General features: G+C 37.1%; 1 protein-coding gene across 1 annotated transcript in view; it reads left to right on the top strand.

Annotated features, from left to right (window-relative positions):
* Nucleotides 1-3,163: 3,163 nt before the first annotated feature.
* Nucleotides 3,164-23,762, top strand: part of LOC136247138 (IgGFc-binding protein-like) — a 32,603-nt gene continuing 12,004 nt past the window's right edge. Inside the window, exons 1-2 of the mRNA XM_066038769.1 lie at nucleotides 3,164-3,230; nucleotides 18,143-18,211. Coding sequence (XP_065894841.1) covers nucleotides 3,221-3,230; nucleotides 18,143-18,211 — 79 coding nt within the window. The 5' untranslated portion in view covers nucleotides 3,164-3,220. The remainder of the gene's footprint in view (nucleotides 3,231-18,142; nucleotides 18,212-23,762) is intronic.

Here is a 23,762-nt window from a genome sequence, read left to right as displayed (position 1 = left end):
ACACATATTTTATGAAAAAACAATTCAGCTTGTGGCCGGCTGTAGGCTCATGCCTGGCTTAAAAAGTAAATTACAGTATGTAGTTGGAAGAAATGAGATAAATTGTATCTCAAATATGGCTAGAACAGTGATCTCTACTTTGATATGAAAGGTGTCTCATCCGAAAGGAATTTCCTCCATCACAATTGCACATTAATTTTTCTTACTATTAAAGCTTTACAGTGGCAAGCACTGACAGACTCCTGTGCTGCAGTTATCTAGCCTAATAAACAGACAGTTAATTGAGAGTTTATCCTAACTAATAAAGTGAAACAGAAATTGGCCAAAGGAAAGAAAAACATCCCTTCTTTTGTTGTAGGCACATAGTTAAATATAGTAGCATGACATTTCAATATTAGTAATTACAAGTGTAACGTACAAATAATACTTTATCATATTTAGCTACCTAGTGAAGAAGTTACTGTTTGTTGTTATCCATAGCAACTTCACTTCATCTAACTCTGCAACAGGTGTCGAGTCATGATTCCAGCATTAGGATGCTCAGATGAACCAAACTGGCAGCAAAAATAACACGATAAATCCCTTGTGATGTCTACAGTAAGTCAGCCAAAATCCCACACCAATCATGATCAACAATAATCTACATCAGGCCACTTCTGGTGGACTGAGTTAATGTACTGATTTATTGTTTGCTTAACATTTATGCATAATACTGAATCTATAGTAGGCTCAATTAAACGACAGTCTGAATATATAGGCCCACCTTGAGTTGAATAACATCATTTCATTTCCTGTGTTTGATCATGAGCTGTAACAATTCAACTCTCAATTTCAATTATTATGCCAAAATAAAGTAAGTTTAGACAATTGACTTCTTTAAATTCCTTGAGTACAGGCCATGATAAAGGTTTATTATGCTATCTATTAAAATGCAAAGTAAATGTAAATTATCTACAATATGGTTTCCTTATTGCTGATCAATTGTCACCAGTAGTGTTTAACAGTTTTAGACACTTAAGATGCCACCATTGTGAGCATGTGTAGGAGCCATAGAAACACCTACTGTAAAGCATATCCTAACAACATCAGCAGCCCTATAAAGCCTTTGGCTACATTTCTTAAGAATGAAACCAAAATTTATACAATTGTCATCAAATAAGTATATAAAGTGTGATACTGCTAAGATACTGTCCATATAATGTGCAGGTATGTACGCTACATTAAAATGACACAAATTCCACAATTAACATGCTCATTGACAATTTGGTATCAAATTCACGAAACCATGTATATTAGATACCTTTTAACAGGAAAAGAAGCCTCATTTAATTCACATATTTAATTCACACTTTGTTGCATTGCTTATGCTTTAGTGCCTTTGTGGAGATTAAGTGTTCAATGCATGAGGGTATATCTACCCAGGGGTGTATAATTATGTCTAATAATGTTTGCATACAGAGTTGCATCATATAATTCTCAACCCACATTTATTCACAGATTCATGCCCACAGTACCTGTGCTACAAATACAATGCCTTGATGGATGAAGCAAATAATAGCTACAGTATATCAGTGATGATAGCTACATCAACAGAGGTCTGAATATGTGTACAGTGTAGCTAGATTCAGTGTCCTATGGTTAGCCTACTAATGTAGCTACATGTGCTAGTGGAATAAATATATATTATTTACAGTTAGCCGTAACCTGAGACCTCGGGAAGATATATAATTTTATTGCAAATAATTAAAAGAATTTGCATTTGTGCATTACCTATTGAAGTTTGTGCTCCACATTGTCATGATCACCCAAACACTTAAGGTGAAGAGTTATATGGTAAAGAGTGCCAATTGGTGGGGAAGGCTGATGGGAGTTATTACCAACTACAGTGCTGGTCACTGTAAAGCTACCAATAATAACTAGGGAATCTGAGAGCATACTCCCCCAGGAAAGCTTTGAAAAATATACTGTAGCTGTGATAAGATGATGGAGATTGGAAATAGCTAAAATTCTAAGGCAATTGTATAAATTACAATAGACAAACTCGGAAAAAAGCTATGCAAATACATATTTTTGGCCAGAAAAGCCCAAATCTTCATGATCCCTAATTGATATACACTACTAATCTGCATTTCTTTTGGAAATTTGGTTAGATCCCTTTGTTTATATCATTTGAGTGTACAAGATCCTCAATACTTACAAAGTTTTGCTTATGTGAGTGCAGAAATACAAATATATAGAAACAAACACACATATGTTTTACAGAAAACAATTCAGGAAACCATGTGTGCATCAACAGCTTCTCAGCCAACCTGTGGTCAGCTATAGGTTCATGCCTGGTTTCAAAAAATAAACTGCAGTATGAAATGAGACAAATTAGGAAGGTGCATATCTCGGTTGAAATGATATTATTTTGTTTCCTGTGTTTCATCTTGAGCTGCAACAATTATCAATTTTTATGTCAAAATGTATATATGACAAGTAGAGGGAAAAATTAAGAATTTTAAGTTGGATTAGAGATTAAAGAAAAAGTAGTGAAATAAGGGAATACAGTAGCTAAAAAGTGGTAAACAAGTGAGGTTGCCTATACATACAGATATAGTAGTAGACAATAAAATCTATACTTCAGGCAAGCAGGGCAGGCAGGCAGTTGAAATGCAGATGAATTAAAACTCACTGTACATTGAAACATTTGACTTTTAACTTCATTTAACCAAGGTATAGCATCATTTACAACTGTACTAATGCATTCAAGGTGGGGTTTTTAGAGATAAAACTCATTGCAAGGCTGTTTTTTAAAGTGTGAAAATGAATGAAAATCCATGTGATTTTTTTACCAATATTTACTTTTTCAGTACTACCGTACTTAATAATAAATCTGTGAGAAGGACTCAAAATGGCTTCTGTTTACACAGACCATCTCTTAGCTTAGTGCTAAGATTATAATCAGCTATGTGGTAGAAGCCACGTAAAGAATTGTTCTATCACTAGCTATCTAGCATTGGCTAGCATATAAATTCTCAAGCCTGTGATAGAAATTTATTCGAGTTGTTCTAAGACAAGCTGTCAAACACCACAAAGGCAAACGATTTGCTACTTTATTCAAGGCTGGCAATTAGCTAATTTAGCTGCTTTACTCAGTGATTCTTTAGATCGCATATCAGGGTTATCAAAGACTGAAACTAAAAGGACTCAGTTCTCGACTGACGAGCAAGACTTAGATATGACCATCGGTGAGTTTATGTAAGAAAAATGCATGATCAAAGACTTTTGATCAAGGGCTTTGAGGCTTGTTACTGCATATCACAAAATTGTAGTAATAGCATAATATAACCTCATATCAGCAATATTTTACCATTGCTAGCTAAGTGTTTGCAGAATGATGCAAAAGTCTTTCAAAGCAATATTTATACAAAAGACTATAAAGTAGATAACCTAATTATTTTCACTGGTGCTTAATATATATAAAGGTATATATATAAGTGATATTGCAGCAAAGGAAGAGGAAATAAGTGTTGTTTGCCACTAAGAAGTAATACTGTAAGTTAACTTTTTGTTGCACTTACTTCAACATAGTTTGTTTTAATGAAAAGATTTAACTACATACAGAAGTTTAGCTAATATGTACAGTAGCTCAGCAAAGTTTATTTCAAAAGGGGTTACATGGAACCTACTGATTCTGCTGAAGTAGGGATGTTCTTACAAAGCTATGTTATTCCTTATTATCTTTTTTCACTACTTTTTATCACTTAATTAGCTCCCTACTTCATATGTGACCGGATCTGCAAAGAGGAGTCTTACCTTTCTATTTACATGCACTTAGCAACTCATAACCTTACTTGTAAGAGAAGTAAACGTGGTAGTGTCTGAGGTAACTTGTAACTTTCTTCTTACACAAAGAGACGATAATTTTATGAAGTTGTAATACAGTGAACCATTGGTGTTATCATCAGATCAATGTCCAAAAGTTAAGGATTGAATAGATATGACAGTAAGTATTGAAGCAACTTCTTTGGCACAAAGTTTCAGAATCCAAGTAAGGATGCTATCAGGTCCAGATGCTTTACTTGGGTCTAGAGATTCAAGCAGTTTTTGTATACCATGAGATTGCAATATCTGGCATCATTTATTCGCGACAGTGGCACATTAGTGCTAATAATTTATTTAGAATGTGCTGCTTGGACTTTCTGTGCAGGCCGGTACGTTTGTTCATAGACAATTTGTTTCACTTTCTTGCAGAATAATGGGCACTGTTGCACTTTGGCATGTTAGTAGTGTTTTCTTTTCAGAAGTAAATGCAGTCCAGAATTTGCTGTTCAGCATGTTGGCTTTTTCTTTAGAGCTGTTAACGGTGTTACCATCATCATTAAGGGAAGGAATACCATGTTGGTCTTTTTTATGTATACATTTCCAGAAGTTTTTGTGATTTGTTCTCCTGTCTTTTGTAAATAGGTTAGTATGAGCATTTTGTTTGTAATTGTATTCTTTAAAATGCGATAGTCATTCCAGGCTTTTTTAGTTTCAAGAGATTTAACTTTGCAGTACAGATGAGTTCGATGGATCATTTATCTTTTTATAGAAAGGGTAATCCAGAGTTGTATTTGTAGACTATAGTTGTAAAACAATTATAATGATGGATGGATCCATCATTTTAAAAGTTAGATTGAAATAGCAACCTGCACTTCAGAATAGTGGCTACATATGAAGTATATAGATCCAATCCTGTGTTTTAAATATTCTCCTTGACCTTACATTCAATTAACTATACTGTCTATACACTCTTTATTCTCTTTGACAAGCCACTATTATACATTTTCAAATCCAATAACAAGAAACAGTGTATAGTTCTGTTTTTTAATTAAAATTACTTCCACCTGAACTCATTTATCTTGTACCCACATTTGGTTAAAAATAGCTTCTAGATTCAATCTTGTGATAGCCATTTTCCAAAAATTTCCAGGAGGTCTGGGAGTATATATGCCACCAGATCTAGAGCCCCTCTAGCTGGAGAATTATATACAGCTGAGTGCACATGCACTCCATACAATGGTGAGTCAGTCTACTTGCCCTGTCCACTCCCACTTACCCTCTCTACTGTTGGACAGCTAGTGTAGTTTGAGCCATGAAACTGCAAATTATGCTATTCTTCAAAACACTAAATTTGATCATGTGTAGCTGCTGATACCCATATGTTTCCACTACTAGTTCTTTAAGATGTTAGTCTAAGATTGAATTTTAGCTACATGGCTGCGTCCTTTAGTAATATTGACAAGCTGTAGGGGAATAATGGTATCACATAAACAAAGTGACATCATTTTTCACTCAAAATCACTACCAAATTCAATCTCAGTAGGCCAAATTTGCAATATTTCCTGTGGGGGTATGCCCCCAGACCCCCTAGATAGAGCATGCTCTGCATGCTGAGTGTGCTTCTCACACTAGTTGTATCAACTATCTTGCTACATATATAATTATATAAATATCCATGCTAGCACCCCCCTTCTGAAATCCTAGATCCGCCACTGATATAAATTATGCAGCTTTTGGTTGTGAAATTGGAGTTTCCCCAAATCATCTCTGCATCAGTCAATTGAGTAATTACTATGAGATTTTAAAACTGATAAATACTATGCCACCACCAAGTGATCTATCTTTGCTGATAATTTTGTTCCTTTTTGGCATGATCTCTGTGGATACTGTAAAAAGGAATCATCAATGTGAGATTCACTCCCAAGAACAATACCAATATCATGGTGTGATAGGATACTAGCAAGATAAGTTCTTTTGCATAAACTTTGCAGGCTGCAGCAATTAATATAAATTAATTTAAGGGATGATTTTCATTAGTGTCATTAGTAGAAGCAAGAGTTAATTGGTAGAAGGGTCCACAGTGTGGAGGAAGTAGTTCAACTCTTCAACCTCTGCAATATCATCCCGTTTTTTTTTATCCGATAGCTAGTGTTCTCCATTTGTGACTGGATTTCGTATAGCTAGCTAACCCGGCTTCCACACACACAAAATCAAAACTTGCGTTTTTACCAGAAATGGATTGCTGGTCACACTATCATATTCCACTCTGTATTTCTTTCAGGACTGGCAGGTCTGGTTCTGCAGCAGCTTTCTTCCGACCCTGTCAAAGCCACGAGTGGAAGGTTGGCACCATTAAATGGCCATGGCTTTGTTGTAATGGTGTGTAGTGAGCTGGAACTTCACAGAGAGCTTGCCAATAGTGTTCTCGATCAATTTGGAGTGATTTCAGGCCATGGAGGGCCCAAACTTGGCCTCTGGATTCCATTCATCTTCTTGCTCCATTTTATACTCCTATATTGGGCCACCCACCCACTGCCCCCCACGCACCCACCCACCGCCACTAATATTACCACCCGTGATATTATTACCTGCTCGAAAAAAGCTGTCCAAAACAGGGCATATTTTGGGTATCAGAAACTTGTACACCCACACAGTGATAGCAGGGGCGGATCCACGGAGGGAGGTTCAAAGGGTTCCACGGAACCCCCTTTTGAAATAGCCTTTCTTACTCGAGATACTATTATAGAGCAGTCAAGATCCAGATACTCTAATAGAGCAGTCATAGTAGTCTTGCAAGCTATGTATTTAGTTATAAATAAGGAAATATAGTTGGTGAAGGCATCTATGGTGAGGGGCAGCTATTGTCAGCAGGTGATGACTTTTTTTTTTTTTTTTTAGTCTTCAACTTACAGCTAGGCTGAAGTTGCAATTCCAGAATGGAACCCCCCCTTTTTAAAAGTCTGGATCCGCCCCTGGATAGCTAGTACATAGATGAATAATTGGTGCAAATTTTGTTTGCATAGCTGTAGGCACTGGGAAGTTACTACACAATGATTACTTAAAATTGCCATATCTCCTAACAAAGCTTTGTGCGTCAAAGCCGGATTTTGTCAAATTTAGTCACATTTTGTTTTACTCAGCAAGGTAAGATCTCAAAATTTTATTTAGTGCTTGTTCTTTAGGTGTAAGATCAGGTGTAATATAGACTCTTCTGACATCCTCAGAGGCATCTAATCTTCTCAGCTTATACAGTTGTAAAGAATAGTGGCTTTTGTTGAGTAAAATAAAGAGTTTTCTTGAGTAGTTTTGGTTTTTCTCTATTCTTATCACCTGGGTGATTGTAGTTGGAACACTTAAGTATTTGTCAATAGGTTTTTAAGATAATATGGGTCTTTTTATTCGAAGGGTTGTTATTGTCATATTCTGGTAAGCTGTGTACAGTGACATTTAACTTGTGTTTCTCTTTCTCTTTTTCTTCATTCGTGTGACAGTAGCAGTGATACAATATCAGCTGGTGGATCATTCATGTGAATATCAGTGGATGACTCTGTGATTAAGAAGCATTCATTGTGGCATTATTGCTAGGAAGGTTGCCCAAAAGTTTTCAACCTTTTCACTAAGTGACTTTTATCTTCCTAAGTTCTATTAGTTCACAATAATTTTGCATTGATAGCATACAGGAAGGGCACATATGCTTATAATCTGACTAACAAATTTGCTCAAAAGCTTGGCTGGTTAAGCCAGAACATTTTTGGTGAATCCATGATTGACATTGACCTTCGCAATAAACAGCATCTTGACCTTCTTCACCTTCCAAAACAACTTCTTGGTAAACAGTACAATTATTATAGGTCTCTGCATTAATACCTTTGTGTTTTTTCTCTACTATTTTCAAGCAAATGTAAACAACTGAACATTAATGTGTATAGTACAGTGGGTAGTAACTGTGTACAAAATTCTGATTACAATAACTGCTTTCTGCCCTCTATCAGTAGTATGCAGTGCTCGAAATAACGTTCGACAACCGGACATTATCCGGACATTATCCGGACAATACACGGAATGTCTGAATAAGTTTCTATTTATCAGGACAAATTGTCCAGACAAAGGAGATTCAGTGAAGATACTGCTAACAATGGCTGTGGAGGCACTAAGGACCGTGTGGTAGTGAAGAAAATGGTGGAGAAGTTTGTGTCTGAAATTATAAAAGTCTTCAGACGATATGATGGTTGTGGTTTGAAATAACGTCCGGTGATCGGGAGCACATGACCCGCATGCAGGCTAAAATGTGAAGTCTAATGGTAAGCTCTGCTCAATGCGACAGTATAGGCCAGCCTTTATTGAAGGCACGACCAATATTCACGCTTTGACCTGATATATAATTATGCGAGGATATATGCACAAGCGAGCAATGGCATTATAGAGGCCAAGGAGGCAGCCAGTAGCTTGATGGAATATGCACCAATTGCAAGGGCAATGGGTCAAGCCAACCTTAGCGAGGCTGCCAGGTTGAAGAATAAAAGAAAAATGGATATTGTTTACACAATCACTAAAAAAAACCTTAACTAAGATGGGAGTTATTTGTGACCTTGACATTACTGACGGAATTAGCTATAGCTATGATCGTATCACTCACTGTAATTATCAGTGTAATAATACATTCAATAATTGTAACATTAATTTTATTGTGATATTACATGTAAGATACAAATACAATAATGCACAAACTGATCAATTCTTGTTTCCTGTCAATAATAAATTAATCATACATCAAAGTTTGTAAGTGATTCACAGATTAAACTTACCCTTTCAAAATGTTTCCAGATGTGATCTCAGATGTTGTAATTCTAAAAAATTTCCTGGGGGAGCATCTCCCCAGACCCCCCTAGAATGAGCATGCTTCACATGCTAAAGTACATTTTGAATGTGACTGGACAACCACAATAGTGACAGGTCATTGGTGACTTTGTCCAGACATTTTGACAGCGGAATATTTTGACACTATTTCGAGCACTGGCAGTGCTCGAAATAACGTTCGACAACCGGACATTATCCGGACAATACACGGAATGTCTGAATAAGTTTCTATTTATCAGGACAAATTGTCCAGACAAATTGTCCAGACAAAGGAGATTCAGTGAAGATACTGCTAACAATGGCTGCGGAGGCACTAAGGACCGTGTGGTAGTGAAGAAAATGGTGGAGAAGTTTGTGTCTGAAATTATAAAAGTCTTCAGACGATATGATGGTTGTGGTTTGAAATAACGTCCGGTGATCGGGAGCACGTGACCCGCATGCAGGCTAAAATGTGAAGTCTAATGGTAAGCTCTGCTCAATGCGACAGTATAGGCCAGCCTTTATTGAAGGCACGACCAATATTCACGCTTTGACCTGATATATAATTATGCGAGGATATATGCACAAGTGAGCAATGGCATTATAGAGGCCAAGGAGGCAGCCAGTAGCTTGATGGAATATGCACCAATTGCAAGGGCAATGGGTCAAGCCAACCTTAGCGAGGCTGCCAGGTTGAAGAATAAAAGAAAAATGGATATTGTTTACACAGTCACTAAAAAAAACCTTAACTAAGATGGGAGTTATTTGTGAGCTTGGCATTACTGACGGAATTAGCTATAGCTATGACTGTTTATGACCGTATCACTCACTGTAATTATCAGTGTAATAATATATTCAATAATTGTAACATTAATTTTATTGTGATATTACATGTAAGATACAAATACAATAACACAAACTGATCAATTCTTGTTTCCTGTCAATAATAAATTAATCATACATCAAAGTTTGTAAGTGATTCACAGATTAAACTTACCCTTTCAGAATGTTTCCAGATGTGATCTCAGATGTTGTAATTCTAAAAAATTTCCTGGGGGAGCATCTACCCAGACCCCCCTAGAATGAGCATGCTTCACATGCTAAAGTATATTTTGAATGTGACTGGACAACCACAATAGTGACAGGTCTTTTTGTGACTTTGTCCAGACATTTTGACAGCGGAATATTTTGACACTATTTCGAGCACTGGTAATATGATGCAATATTGCAAGACTTCTTTAATCTATAAGGTTCCTTACTTGGAAAGTTTTATAGTTTACCTTTTCCTTAGACAATTTCTACAGTACCTGCTAGCAGATGTCTTAATGATAAAACACCTGGTCCAATAAGATGCTTGTTTACAACTACAACAAAGTGACCTATTTATAAATTAGTCTCTTGTGGACAATTAGTATTGAATAAACACTATAAGTATGCAAAGTGATACATTTGCAGCAAAGACAGTTCAGCTGCATAATCCATATTGTCTGATCTGTTTCTTGTAGTCTTTCAAAAAGGATTAACCATTGTTAATGCTGACTATTATTTTAAAGGTTTTAAAAGCTTGTTTAGTCTCTGCTACATTCACCAGAATATACATTACCTGCAAACCTACACCAAGACCTACAATGTAGACAGCCATGCTGGCACGGGCTCTTCCAGTTTCAACCTGACAACTTTTTGTAAAGGTCAAGATAATCTAATTGAGCAGTCGGTAACGCTCTTTCTTGGATGCTACTGCTGTTGTGATTATTGGCTACAGTTATATTCTTAAACTTGCTTTTTCAGAACTTTTCCTTGAGGGAGCATGCCCTCAGACCCTCCTACATGTAGGTGTAGTATTCTACACATGCTGTGTGTGTGTTCTGTGCATTTTGTCCTACAATGCACCCACTGTGCAATAATTAAATAATTCCAGCCTGATCACTTTAAAATACTTTGCTCCAGCCCTGCCAACCAGTATAAATGCTACATAGCTTCATTGGCTTGTCACAACCACTCAGATCTGAAACGACATGCTGCGATACCCTTAGTAATTCCCCATACCTAACTTGCTGTTTGTATACAATTGTCTAAAACACTTTAAACTCGTAACATTGCATTTTTAAAGGATATAATAATCTGTGTGTTGTGATGTTATCATAGGATGTCAGCCCTCTAAGGTATATAAAGTAACGCTTCTCTGTTGCTGTTGTAATTGCTGCACTCTATTATATAATATTATTGCTATGTACCATAGCTAGTTAGCTCAGTTGTAGAAACTAAAGGAACTATATAATCACTGGAACCTTAATGTAATAAAGCCTTCCCTTCTAAAGGTTGATTTACTCGAATACATCAGTTTGTATTATCATACACACACACACACACTAACACACACACACACACTAACATACACACACACACTAACACACACACACGCGCGCACACACACACACACACACACACATTGGTATTATAGCTAAAGCTATAGACTATTCCATTGAAACAACCAGGCACAGTCCCTATTATTTGATATAGATACAGATATATGTGAGGGGGCATAGGAAAAGGGACCTATAGAGACTTTTTAACTTTTGAGTAAAAGTCAGTAATTTTTCATTTATTGTTAGGTAATTATAGTAGATTACATACATTGGGAAATCACACTTGTATTTAAATTCTTCATAACTATGTGAAACAATTGAGTATTGACTTGAAATTTGAAATATGAATAGCTGGTGAGTTGTAGAATTCTTTGATTAGCATAACTCAAATTCCATGTTAACCACTGTAGGTCCCTTTTCCTATGCCCCCTTACATATAAATACTATCTAATCCAAAACAGCCAAGCTGTAAAAAAAGTGTGCGGCCCTCAGAAAGGCTATGGTGAAAAAAGATGTGAAATCCAAGGTGGCGGCCAAGAAATGGCTGTGATGGTAGGTTAATGGTAAAAATTTTAATAATGACAATTCAGGTGAATTTTTGTGCCGCTTCACAAAATTTACCTAAATTGTCATTATTAAAATTTTTACCATTAACCTACCATCACAGCCATTTCTTGGCCGCCACCTTGGATTTCACATCTTTTTTCACCATAGCCTTTCTGAGGGCCGCACACTTTTTTTACAGCTTGGCTGTTTTGGATTAGATTTCATTTCTTTTTGTATTTGTATACCCCAAAGCCGGCCTATGACCAGCTTTGGGACTTTTTTAACCTATGTTTTTTTTCTTTACTACAGGAAGAAGAAAAGATGAAGTAGATGTACTTTAAATGTTTTATCAGTAAATGTACAAATTATATATATAATACATATGTGACTGGATTTGCGAAAAGGGGCCTTCCACACACAATTTGCCAACTTTGACAATTGATAACTTCAGATTGGAAAGAGCTATTGCCTTGAAATTTGGGCAGTGGTGATTTCTTTGCAGCTGAACTCTCTACATGATGGTTTCTTTGTAGCTGAACTCTCTACAAGGTAATTTCTTCTAGCTGATCTCTCTACAGGGAGATTTGTTTTTAGCTGAACTATCTACAAGGTAACTTCTTCTAGCTGATCTCTCTACAGGGTGATTTGTTTGTAGCTGAACTATCTACAAGGTAACTTCTTCTAGCTGATCTCTCTACAGGTGATTTGTTTGCAGCTGAGCTCTTTACAGAATGGTTTCTTTGTAGCTGAACTCTCTAAAAGGTAGCTTCTTCTAACTGATCTTTCTACAGGGCAATTTGTTTGTGGCAGAATTTTATACAGGGTGATTTCTTTGCAGCTGAACTCTCGACATGGTGGTTTCTTTGTAGCTGAACTCTCTACAAGGTATATAACTTCTTCTAGCTGATCTCTCTACAGGGTGATTTGTTTGTAGCTGAACGATCTACAAGGTAACTTCTTCTAGTTGATCTCTCTACAGGGTGATTTGTTTGTAGCTGAACGATCTACAAGGTAACTTCTTCTAGCTGATCTCTCTACAGGGTGGTTTCTTTATAGCTGAACTCTCTAAAAGGTAACTTCTTCTAACTGATCTTTCTACAGGGCAATTTGTTTGTGGCTGCATTTTCTACAGGGTGATTTCTTTGCAGCTGAACTCTCTACATGGTGGTTTCTTTGTAGCTGAACTCTCTACAAAAATAATTTCTTCTAGCTGATCTCTCTACAGGTTGATTTGTTTGTAGCTGAATTCTGTACAGGTGATTTGTTTCTTTGTAGCTGAACTCTCTACAAGGTAACTTCTTCTAACTGATCTTTCTACAGGGCAATTTCTTCGTGGCAGAATTTTATGCAGGGTGATTTCTTTGCAGCTGAACTCTCTACATGGTGGTTTCTTTGTAGCTGAACTCTCTACAAGGTAACTTCTTCTAGCTGATCTCTCTACAGGGTGATTTTGTTTGTAGCTGAATTCTGTACAGGTGATTTGTTTGCAGCTGAGCTCTTTACAGAATGGTTTCTTTGTAGCTGACCTCTCTACAAGGTAATTTCTTCTAGCTGATCTCTCTACAGGGAGATCTGTTTGTAGCTGAACTATCTACAAGGTAACTTCTTCTAACTGATCTTTCTACAGGGCAATTTGTTTGTGGCAGAATTTTATACAGGGTGATTTCTTTGCAGCTGAACTCTCTACATGGTGGTTTCTTTTTACTGTAGCTGAGCTCTCTAAAAGGTAATTTCTTCTAGCTGATCTCTCTACAGGGTGATTTGTTTGTAGCTGAATTCTATACAGGTGATTTGTTTGCAGCTGAGCTCTAAACAGAATGGTTTCTTTGTAGCTGACCTCTCTACAAGGTAATTTCTTCTAGCTGATCTCTCTACAGGGAGATCTGTTTGTAGCTGAACTATCTACAAGGTAACTTCTTCTAACTGATCTTTCTACAGGGCAATTTGTTTGTGGCAGAATTTTATACAGGGTGATTTCTTTGCAGCCGAACTCTCTACATGGTGGTTTCTTTTTACTGTAGCTGAACTCTCTACACAGTAATTTCTTCTAGCTGATCTCTCTACAGGGTGATTTGTTTGTAGCTGAACGATCTACAAGGTAACTTCTTCTAGCTGATCTCTCTACAGGGTGATTTGTTTGTAGCTGAACTATCTACAAGGTAACTTCTTCTAGCTGATCTCTCTACAGTGTGATTTGTTTGTAGCTGAACGATCTACAAGGTAACTTCTTCTAGCTGATCTCTCTACAGGGTGATTTGTTTGTAGCTGAATTCTGTACAGGTGATTTGTTTGCAGCTGAGCTCTTTACAGAATGGTTTCTTTGTAGCTGAACTCTCTAAAAGGTAACTTCTTCTAACTGATCTTTCTACAGGGCAATTTGTTTGTGGCTGAATTTTCTACAGGGTGATTTCTTTGCAGCTGAACTCTCTACTTGGTGGTTTCTTTGTAGCTGAACTATGTACAAGGTAATTTCTTCTAGCTGATCTCTCTACAGGGTGATTTGTTTGTAACTGAATTCTGTACAGATGATCTGTTTGCAGCTGAGCTCTAAACAGAATGGTTTCTTTGTAGCTGAACTCTCTACAAGGTAACTTTTCTAGCTGATGTCTCTACAAGGTGACTAGTTTGTAGCTGAACTCTCTACATGGTGGTTTCTTTGTAACTGAACTTTCTACAAGGTGACTTCTTCTAGCTGATCTTTCTACAGGGTGATTTGTTTGTAGCTGAACTCTCTACAAGGTAACTTTTCTAGCTGATGTCTCTACAAGGTGACTGGTTTGTAGCTGAACTCTCTACATGGTGGTTTCTTTGTAACTGAACTTTCTACAAGGTGACTTCTTCTAGCTGATCTTTCTACAGGGAGATTTGTTTGTAGCTGAACTCTCTACAGGTAATTTGTTTGAAACTGAACTCTCTAAATGATGGTTTCTTTGTAGCTGAACTCTCTACAAGTTAACTTCTTCTAGCTGATTTCTCTACAGGGTGATTTGCTTGTAGCTGAACTATCTACAAGATAACTTCTTCTAGCTGATCTCTCTACAGGGAGATTTGTTTGTAGCTGAACTCTCTACAGGTGATTTGTTTGAAACTGAACTCTCTAAATGATGGTTTCTTTGTAGCTGAACTCTCTCAAGGTAACTTCTTCTAGCTGATGTCTTTACAGGGTCACTAGTTTGTAGCTGAATTCTCTACATGGTGGTTTCTTTGTAACTGAACTCTCTACAAAGTAACTTTTTCTAGCTCATCTTTCTACAGGGTGATTTATTTGTAGCTGAATTCTGTACAGGTGATTTGTTTGCAACTGAGCTCTTTAAAGAATGGTTTCTTTGTAGCTGAACTCTCTACAAAGTAACTTCTTCTAGCTGATGTCTCTACAAGGTCACTAGTTTGTAGCTGAGCTCTCTACATGGTGGTTTCTTTGTAACTGAACTCTCTACAAGGTGACCTCTTCTAGCTGATCTTTCTACAGGGTGACTTGTTTGAAGCTGAACTCTCTACAAGGTAACTTCTTCTAGCTGATCTCTCTATAGGGAGATTTGTTTGTAGCTGAACTCTCTACATGATGGTTTTTTTGTAGCTGAACTCTCTACAAGGTAACTTCTTCTAGCTAATCTCTCTACAGGGAGATTTGTTTGTAGCTGAACTCTCTACATGATGGTTTCTTTGTAGCTGAACTCTCTGCAAGGTAACTTCTTCTATTGATCTCTCCACAGGGCGATTTGTTTGTAGCTGAACTCTCTACATGGTGGTTTCTTTGTAGCTGAACTCTACAAGGTGATTTTTTCTAGCTGAACTATCTCTTTCCACAGTTGCATGAACTCCCTACAAGGTAACTTCTTCTAGCTGATCTCTCTACAGGGTGACTTGTGTGTAGCTGATCTCTATACAGGTTTCTTATTTCTAGCTGATCTCTTGAATTCTCTTCAGGGTGACTGCTCTATTAGGATGACTGCTCTATTAGAGTATCTCGATCTCGCACTTGCTGCACCAAGTTGGATTTCGTGTTATAACTCCGTGGCTTTAAGTCTGATTCTTCTACACCATTGATGAGCCTTTCTAAGATGATTACTCCATCTGTACAACGATTTTCAAAGCATTACCCCAAGCGGTTTATCTGGTAGGCGTGGCAAGCAGTCGTTTTTTATTTTATTAGCTAATCTCTATTGCGTAATTGTTACACACTGTTGGTTTTTTTGTTGTATCTTCCTGTTTTTTAGCTCGATTTCTTTCAAACCACAAAAGGTTTGAGGTTCAATAGTTAACCTATTCACCCACCGATTTTCAGCTTCTTCCCATACGCGGTTTACCCTGTAGGCGTGACAACATATTGGTGTTATTTTTCGTGAATAATCGCTCATAACTCTTTGCCTGTTTATCGTATTCCAGCCAAAGTTGGTACCGAGATGCGCCCTTATATCCCCCTTCTGTGTGCCAAATTTCAAGGCGATCGGATATGGCGTTCGAGTTTTATAGCAGTTTTTGTAAGTGTGCGACAAGAAAAAGAAAAATAAGAAGAAAAAAACGAAGAAACTGAGCCAATTTTTGAAGTCGCATATCTCGGGAATGCGCGAAGCGATTTTGCTCAAATTTGGAATGTGGAGTGCTGCAGTTGGGGGGCATGTCCACAGCAAAAATCGTCTTGTTTCATCAAGGGAGCACAGAGCTACGGAAGTGCGAAAATTGCGTTTTCTTTCTTCCTGTCAATATACTCACGGGTGTTACGTGCCGGCTTCTTGGGCCGCACGACACACTACCGTGTGTCTTGATCATTTGTAGAGTTGTACCGATTCCACTTTTTAGGGAAAACCGATATACAATATATTTTAACCCTGTTTTACTGATAGCTAACCGATACCCGATTGTAGGTCTCTACAGGTCATACTTGTGCATACTCCACTAAAAGTAGAGCTAATAAAGCCAATGCTGTGAAGTTGTACACTTACCTCAACTCAAAGTTGTTTGTCAGACAAGTGGGCTAGGGCCTGAACCATCACTGTTTATCTTTGTGGTTACCACAAAACATAAACAAATTACCTAGGTACATACCAGAGCCTTTGACACCAGCCCTCCAGTGGTACAAGCTGAATAGACCAATAATCTGCTGGCCACAGCCCATTACAACTGATTTCCAATTATGGTAAAAATAGCTAATTATCAGCTTCTGCTGATTACTGATCTGATTATCAGCACAACTCTAATCATTTGATATAGATACAGTGTACTTACTATCATCCCTTAAATACAGTAGATGATTTTCTTGAGCACAATTTTACTATTGGAACCAAAGCTGTTCACATTTAATATGCAAAATGAATTATTCTACAGTCATTCTACAGTGTAATATTTATAAAGTTGTTCCATCACATTGTTTAGAGTGGAAATCTTTATTACTACAACTCCATAAACTCATAATGTTGTACTCCAACTCTACATCTATGTTTTTATTTCACATACATAGGAAAACTTCAGAATAAGCAACACAATTTAGTAGATTTACCAGATATGCCATCTTACTATATATACTGGGATATATCAATGTATTGCTCTGTTCATATATTATGTAGTTTATACTGTACACAATCTAGCTACCAACATCATTATATGTAGAACTAAATTAATTATACTGTATGAAGCAATAAAAGTGAAACAAGTACATATCGGAATGGCATAGCTCTGTGGGACCATCCCTACTTTGGCATGTCATACATGTGTGACTGTTCCATTACAATATAGAACATGGCTGCTATATTAGGGTGACTGCTTTATTAGTCTAAGAGTATCTTGAAGGGTTCATAAAAGATTGTATGGGTCTACCAGTAATATGTCTTAAAGCAGAGACTTAAGCACAAATAATAAATTTATAGCATGTAAATATGGAGTGTCAATAAAAATTCATGCCTTGATAAGGTTTTGTAGCATGTAGAAAGATGACCAGAATGATGGAAGATTAAAAGGAAAGGCAAAGTGCAAAGGGTAAGCACTCATTGGAACCCTAAAATGCACATTCCACTGCTGAGTTTGTTATTGCGGTGAAAATGGTGGTCATGTGATGCATCATTAAATTTTATTATTATTATTAACGCTTTACAGTGACCAGCACTGAAGTTCTACAACAACATGTGCTGCAGCCTTAGGATTACCTAACCTAATTTCAAGGACTTAAAACTTAATGACTTATACAGTAGCTGGAAAGGTGTAACAGAAAAGGGGCCAAAGTAAGGAAAAAAAATCCCTCCAACCCCAGGATTCGAACTGCAGGTCACCCAATGTCTAGTCGGGGCCACACTTTCGCCTCTAGCCTTGCAACTGTATCCAGGCTGGCAAGATGGCAGTGGGGTGAAAATTCAAGTTTGAGCAATTAAAAAAAAAAAATTATCCGGCCTCCTGTAAGGGTTTTCTTGTTTTTAATGCTGTAATTGATGTTAGATGTATTATTCTGTAAAGGTGATTATCAATGTGTAAGATGTTTGTAGAAGGACTTTTAACGGCTAATGCTCGTCATTTTAGGGACGATCCTTCCTTTGACAATAAGTTTAGCTATGTGTAAAGTGTATAATGTAAATGATGCTGTGTATATACCGTTTTAGGAAAGGTGAAGATGACATTGCTGTTGTGGATGCTGTTTTTGGTCCTTGTTGAAGTCAGCACCCAAGAAGGTTATTAAAGTAATAATAAGTAGCATGTCAAGCTGTTATAGAAATTATTCTTTAATTTGATTTATGCAAAATTTTGTGCATCCAGTCCTGTCTTAACAGTAACACTGTTAAACTCTACTTTATTTCACATGTGTTCCTTAGTGGTAGATTTATTTTTGTGTGATTGTACTGATTTTTGTGCTGACTCGAATACAGGTTATGCCTTTACTTGACTGGTAATACTAATACTAATACTGTGTAACATTATAGCTGATTATCTAAAATATGGTTACATACAGTACACCCAAATGCAATGTTGCTATACACAAGTGCATGCAATAATTTTTTTTGTTACAGCTGTAATACAGGGGATTGGCAGCCATTTTTGCTTTCAAGTCTTCAAAGGCTACCAGGCAGCAACTTGTTGCCACATCTCTTTATTAGCAAGGTTTTTAAATTGCACGCATTTGGACATAGCGATGTTACATTTGAGTGGTACCGTACATTGTGGTGTCACGAAGCTTTGGGGTTTACGGTTGTATTGCCCTAAAACCTGCCTCATTTCCTTCATGAAAGCTTGGCAGTATTAGTTTATTTATTTGCTTTACACATAACAAGATATGTACTGTTGAAAACACTACCAAGATATGTACTGTTGAAAACACTACCAAGATCTATCAAACTACTTAGTACTCACATACTCAAATGTTTAATTACAATAAAAGGAGCAAGGTATTGTACAACAAAAATCAACTGCTCTTATACTTACAAAAATTGTGTTGATCTGTGCAGATTGTTCTAGAGTTGCTTACATTGTATTACAGTCAGCAATGCAGTCAGGAATCAACAAAAATTAAAGGTGCTTTTACTATATATGTGACCAGATTTTACAAAACTGATCCAAATCGCATATCAGGCAAAATCAAACTAACACCATCAGTGGATAGCTATACTACAGTATCATACTACTAGTTTTTACCCTTAGTACTACTCAAACTACTCGAAGCTGGTTTTAACAGACGTCTTATCTTGTTGGTGTGGAGAGCTCAAATGGTGGCTTCTGGCCTTGTGAAGGGTCTGGCTTGGCAAGATTCAGTGGTTTACTGGTGGACAGCCTGATAATGTTGGCCAGACATTTTTTCTGTTGTTTTTGCTACATATCAGCCACTAAGAAGCCAGCACCGCCCTGTAATCTCGTGTGTAGACTCCAATCATGGTCTGTCTCCATTTTGAAGTCTATCTTTTGCTAAAAACAGAAAAAGAAACTTTTGGAAAATTCTTAGCTTGAACCCACCACTTTTTCTCAATACACCAGATTCCTAACCACTGTGCTACCACTGCTAGCTGCCAGTTCCCTGAACGTTTGACTACTTTAAATGTAAGACAATATAAACTGTGTTCTAGCCTATAACAAAGGAGATAGCTAAAACTAAACCCAAACCCTAACCCTAACTGGGAATATAGATATTGCTGAAACCAAACCCTATCTTTGGACTTCTACAATCATGAGAATTGGTTCTGGATAGACTATTCATGGAACTTCTTCTCTTTAATTTTAGAAAATAATGAAAGTGGCCTCAAAAAATTGGCACCTTCCTCCCCTTTGTGAGCACTCGTAATACTACTTTGCTTGTCCAACTTTAGCGGCTCAGATTTTCAAACTTATTTGGCGGGAAACTCTATGAGCAGCTACAAGTACTGGAAGTAGTCTGAAAGGCAGGGGTGGATATGGGGGGAGGGGGGGTCAAGGGGGGCTCCCGACACCTAGGCCTGAGCCTATTATGCTCAAAATTTTACCTATTATTCTTTCCAGAATTTCCCAAAAATTCTCCTATTATTCTTTTTGTTATTCTTGCATCCAGCCTATTATTCCATAATTATTCTCATTCAGTATATATCTGTGGCTAGTTGCTTAGTTTTGAAGATGCTGCTATAAGTAGTTTTGTCCGAATTATTAATAGCCATATATGAAGCATTCCACCTTACACATCATTTTTCTATCCATAATAGTTACAGCAGACGTAGAATAGCTATCTACAGAAAAAATAAAGTGTTTTTAATTATTAGTGTATTATAATAATATGCTGTAAGGCCAATGAAACTTGATTACCAGTTTCTCGCTCAGATTTTTGAAAAATTGATGCGGGCGGGCGGTTATTATTCATTATTCATTATTTTCTAAAAGCACAACACCCACCCCAAACATGAAGATTTCTGCCAAAAAAAACAGGGAGATCTACATTGCATTAAATTGCTAAAGTACGTTACTAATCCATATAAGAATATTCAGCTATCTAAACAAATGATTTTCCCATTAGAGCTGATTGCTCTATTAAAGTAAAAGTGACTGCTCTATTAGAGTATTTCGATCAGAATTACCAATAATGAAATTCCATGCGGGTATATAAACAGTATGCGGGCGATGACGCGAAACTGCTAATCAAGTTTCATTGGCCTAACTACTATATAGCTACTAAGTTAGGTAGATAATAATGCTCAAAGACTTACACTGGTATAAGATGTACAAGTTTCAGAATTGCAGATAATCATGCAGTTAAATCCCTGATACTGGCTGCAGATTGTTAACATGAAACGATCTGACTGCTCTATTAGAGTATTTGAGCGTTCTATTAGAGTATATCGATCTTTTAGAGGCTTTTCAGCCAGCACTCCTGTCAACTTTATATCATTTGTAGTAGCTTAACTCTTTTTTCTAGGTAATCAAGAAGAGACACGCCCCCTAATTCCACCGATTATTCCCGTGGTCGTCCGATTATTCTAAAATTATGTCTGTAACCATCCTATTATTCCGGAATTATTCTCACGAAATTGGTGACCTATTATTCTCAAGATTATGCCGGCATAATAGGCGCAGGCCTACCGATACCCCTCCAAAAATTTTTAGTATACCAAGATTGAGATAGTCTAATAGAGCAGTCACTCTAATAAAGCAGTCACAGTATTAGAGCAGTATGTAGCGAGCTATGTAAGGATTTTTATGCAATAAATGCCATAGTTGGTGAGGTAGGCAGCTATTGTCAGCTGGTTGTGACATTTTTTTTGTCTCATCTTACCAAATCAGACAATGTAGTGCTTCAGTTCATTTTGATCCCCCTTTCCAAAGGTAATAGATTGATGCATCTTTTGTGTAGATTTCATATATGTGCTTGCTATCCTTGGAGAGTTATGCTGACTTGAGTTCTTTAAAACCGTTTATCTCAAAACTTCTAATGTACGATTTGGAATGTTTTTCCAAAATCCAGTCACACAGCTATGGTGTATGCATAATAGTTTGTCTCAAATGGCCATATTTTCCAACATTCCTTCTTCACTTGCAGTCAAAATCATCATTTGTGTCTCTTCTTCAACTGCTGATAAATACACACAATGCTTCTATCATATCTTCTTCTGTCTTAAGGTAACTGCAAAACTTGTTTTGCTCAGGAAATTTTGCCAAATTTGGCATGACAAATTCATGTCTAACTCCTTCTGTCTTTAGATAACTGCTAAATTCATTGGATCTGTACTCACCACCTGCAAACACATCATCAAAACTAGACTCGCTTGACAACACATCCCATTCCATTCCCCATAACAGAGTGGACAAAAAATCCCTAGCAGTGCCAAACCCGGATTCCAGTTTTCCACCTCTGCTTCTACTACACACTCTGTGTTGACTAACTACTCTACTTCATTTACTTCACCCTGATCTGAAGTAGCTGCTTCCCTGACTTCACAATCTCACAGCAAAATGGCTGTCTCACCAGTTGCCTCTCTCCATGATAACCATCAGACTTTCCTGTCTCATGAAAGAAAGCCTCACCAAGACACTGTCTTGATGTATGTCAATAACCACCATAATTGTAACAGATGAGAGGCTTCTTATACTTCTTTGGCTTCTTTTTTACCTTAACCACATATGGCTGTCTCACTCGTTGCCTTTTTTCACTCTCTAGCTTCTGCTAGCCTTCTCAACCATAGTGTTGATGCTCCACTCGCTCTTTTTCTTACTTTCATTACCACTTACAGTTACACTGATTTGTTTACTAGAAACTTGGCAATCAAGATAATATAAGCTACCTTCTGTGATTGCTGTTGCAACCAGTTTCTGTCACAATTTTACAGCAACTGAGCAACCTCCCACAAATTGAATCAATTTGCCAAATTGTGTTGCTTTAGATACACTCAACACATTGTATGACAACTTCAGTACATGCAGCACATCATGAAGTTTACATTTCCTTTTATGCTGTTGCAGCTTCATTGTTATTAACATAGCAGTTCCATGTCCAGTTGCCTTTAGTTGATGTCCATCTCCAAGGGTGACCTCTAGGGGTTTTTCTAGGCATTCAAACTTGACAAACAATGCCAGATAGCTCCTGAGTCAACTATCCAACTGTATAACTGATAGTGCACGGCAGACAACCAATGCTCTCACTGTCTGAACCATCACTATCCAACAGTTTCTCCTTGACCTTGAATGCTTTCTCTTTGCTCCCTCTTGACAAACTAAGCAATCTCACTAACATAATTGGGATCATTTTCTTTAAGACGTTCATTCATGTCGTGAAATACAGCTTGGAGTCCAAAACTACTGTAAACTCACTTGTCCCATTAATATCTATGTTCTCCTTCTCAGATGAAGGCAATGCATTCTCATCAACATCATAATGTTCATCTACAAGTGTGCAATAATCTGGCTGGTCTATTAAGTAAGTTGGAGATTTTTTACTAGCCTGTAGTTGTTGTTTCTTGTTCTCATGAATACTAGCAAAAAGGGACACATCTGGTGTGTGACTTTCTCCTAAGGCAATTACAGCAAATAAACGTCGACCCTTTGTGGAATACTCAGGAACAAAGTTTACTGATAGAATCTTCAGTTCTTGTATATAGTACAAATGCTTGATGATTGGACATATACCTTCAGTGCTGGTCACTGTAAAGCATTAATACAATACAATACAATATACCAACAGGACATGAACACATACCTAATTACACATTGATACACTGGCTCCTTGTGCAGTCATTGACATATTCAAACTTGTACAGTGTATTGCTCAGTCTTTCCAACTTAGCAGGTTCTTTTACTTTTTCAATTTCTTCAGAAGGTAATATTAAATGAGGACTGGGACTGTTATGAGCAATATCAAGCAGCCACTTTTCAAAGTAAACTTCCAAAGTTGTGGACAAAAGCTGAAATAACTGAACTAAATTATACACTGTTGTCCTTTCAAGCACTTTCAGAATTCTTACACTAGCTTCAGAGTAATTGTTAGTGTGCTTACCTCACATACACAAAAAAGAACGATAAGCCATTGCCCATTCTTCTGCAGTGTCTTCTATCTCTTTCATGCACTTCAAAACATTAGGGTATTTTACAATCTTGCTGGAAGGGTCCTTAATTTTGTTTGACAAAAGCCTTTTCAAATCTTTGCATACACAACTTTGTTAATGAATTCCATGATCACTTTTCTTTCATCAATGTTAACTCCTTGCATGGCTTCCCAAGCCATTTCCACCTACGTTGTAAATAGTGAAGCAGACATAAAAACTGCCTTGCATTAGGCCA

This window comes from Dysidea avara, chromosome 1 (assembly GCF_963678975.1).
Source record: "Dysidea avara chromosome 1, odDysAvar1.4, whole genome shotgun sequence".
Taxonomy (NCBI): Eukaryota; Metazoa; Porifera; class Demospongiae; order Dictyoceratida; family Dysideidae; genus Dysidea; species Dysidea avara.
Note: the sequence above shows the minus strand (reverse complement) of the source record. Positions and strands in the feature narration are given on the sequence as shown.